Below are 2414 nucleotides of genomic sequence, written 5' to 3' on the forward strand. Positions count from 1 at the left end.
GAATCTGACGCTGTACTGATGTATTGTTGCTATGGTTTGAATCAATTTTGATAGTTGTCATGTCTCCATATTCCACACTGGCTGCTCTGCAGGATCAACCTTGTTCAAAACAGAAGTCTATTACTTTCTTTGAGCATGACAAATCAACCAACGAGCTGCTACCTGCTTGTGTTGAAATACCTACTGATGGAACTGATGAGTGGGAAATTGACATGAAACAACTCAGGATTGAAAAAAAAGTGGCATGTGGATCATATGGGGAACTGTGAGTTTTCATATTCCAAAGTTCTCTTCTTTTTTTTTTAAACAATGTTAGGAAGTTAACAGATATATATTCTTGATGGCTGTGCAGATTTAGAGGAACCTATTGTAGTCAGGAGGTAGCTATCAAAATTCTCAAGCCTGAGCGTGTAAATGCAGAAATGCTACGAGAGTTTTCTCAGGAAGTGTATATAATGAGGTGTGCCCTCATTTTTGTACAACTAACGTCCATTAAACAAAGTTGAAATTCAGAGACATGCACTAATTTTCTCAGTAGAGGACGGCTCTTACTGAATTTCCTATTTGTAGGAAAGTCCGGCATAAAAATGTTGTCCAGTTTATCGGTGCATGTACACGATCACCAAACCTCTGCATTGTGACGGGTAAGATTTCTGTGTGTTGAATAGGAGACTGGTTCCATCTAGATTGTTTTTTTTCTCTTGGTTGTGTATCTTCATGCATGTTGAGAAAGTTGTTTCAGCAGGACATTGAGGTTTCTATAGGTTCTTGTTTAGTATATACTATATAATACCCTAACATTTCATTTGCTAGTTTTGGATTTTATATGCATTCATGGTCAGCTGATTTAATGCTTTCTGTACAAGAGTTCATGACTCGGGGGAGCCTCTATGATTTTCTTCACAAACACAAAGGCGTTTTTAAAATTCAATCTTTGCTTAAAGTGGCACTTGACGTGGCCAAAGGAATGAACTATCTTCATCAGAACAATATCATTCATAGAGACCTTAAGACTGCTAATCTTCTTATGGACGAACATGAAGTAAGCCACAATCTTTGGCCACTGATCTAGTCCTTCAACATTAATTTGGTCACAGTTTATGTAGTCTTTCCACCTTCCCTCTCCACAAACTTATTTTCATTTCAACAGAACAGAGGTACATGTCTTTAGATTCTACATAATATTGAAACAGGTTGTCAAGGTTGCCGATTTCGGGGTTGCCAGAGTGCAGACTGAGTCAGGGGTCATGACAGCTGAAACAGGGACATACCGATGGATGGCACCAGAGGTATTATACTTCTTTGTGCTGTTTTTTTTTTTTTTGGCTTTCCATGCTTTTGACACTAGACTTTGTGAACTCAGGTCATTGAGCACAAACCTTATGATCACAGGGCAGATGTTTTTAGCTACGCAATTGTGCTGTGGGAACTTTTGACTGGCGAAGTAAGATTTTTATTTTTTCTCTCTGGCTTTTGGTAGAAAGTTGCTAAACTCGTTACGTTTAACACCTTTTTTTTCTTTCTGATATATAATGAATGAAAACAGGTCCCATATTCTTACTTGACTCCACTGCAAGCTGCTGTTGGCGTTGTCCAAAAGGTATCCTGTTTATAGGGCTTTACAGTTATTTCTCGTGCTTTGTTGAGAGGCTTTAACACAATGGCTTGTATTATTCTACAGGGACTTCGCCCAAAAATTCCAAAGCAAACACACCCAAAACTGACTGAACTTCTTGAGAAATGTTGGCAGCAAGACCCAGCTCAAAGACCCGATTTTGCAGAAATCATAGAAATGCTTAACATACTAGTCCACGAGGTAATTGCTATATCATTGTATCTCTCCAACCAGTTATACCTATACCAACGCTATTCTGAGCAATAATATGTTGTGAAACCACCAGGTTGGAGAAGATGAGCGCCAAAAGGACAAACATGGTGGTTACTTTTCAGGCCTAAGGAAAGGCCATCGTTGACACTCTCTCGAGTGCCCTGAAACTGTGGTTTGATCGGTTTGATAGAGCTCTACTCACTTTCTCGTTTTCCTTTTGTACAGTCTCTTAGAGCCTCACTCTTTTTGTCCATGTATTATTTTTCTAGAGCAATTTCCTTTTGATACAATGATCACTGCAGAGTTTGAGTTGCATTGCAAGTCAATAAAGTTTAAACCATTCTTTTGAAGATGAAGCAAGTATTATTATTAATATTTGGTCATAAACGATATCATTACAGAAACACTTGGGTTGAGAACATCTACATAAATTATTGATAATTACAGGAGGTGGTTTGGTCATGTCATGTGTGTTTTCACTCTTCTACTGGGAGTTCATTCTCTGTCCAAGCGACGTATCCCCCAGCAATGTCTGTGACCGCCGTGAATCCCTGTAAAAATCGTTTGTTCTAAATCAGGAAACTGT

General features: G+C 38.6%; 1 protein-coding gene across 1 annotated transcript; it reads left to right on the forward strand.

Annotated features, from left to right (window-relative positions):
* Positions 19 to 2201, forward strand: LOC104716547 (serine/threonine-protein kinase STY17-like). Its single transcript, XM_010433929.2, has 9 exons — positions 19 to 265; positions 353 to 460; positions 571 to 644; positions 867 to 1042; positions 1194 to 1289; positions 1364 to 1444; positions 1547 to 1600; positions 1682 to 1816; positions 1902 to 2201. The coding sequence occupies exons 1-9, from the start codon at positions 60 to 62 to the stop codon at positions 1971 to 1973; spliced, it is 1002 nt and encodes a 333-aa protein (XP_010432231.1). The 5' UTR covers positions 19 to 59; the 3' UTR covers positions 1974 to 2201.

The sequence above is a fragment of the Camelina sativa genome, chromosome 10, assembly GCF_000633955.1.
Source record: "Camelina sativa cultivar DH55 chromosome 10, Cs, whole genome shotgun sequence".
NCBI lineage: Eukaryota > Viridiplantae > Streptophyta > Magnoliopsida > Brassicales > Brassicaceae > Camelina > Camelina sativa.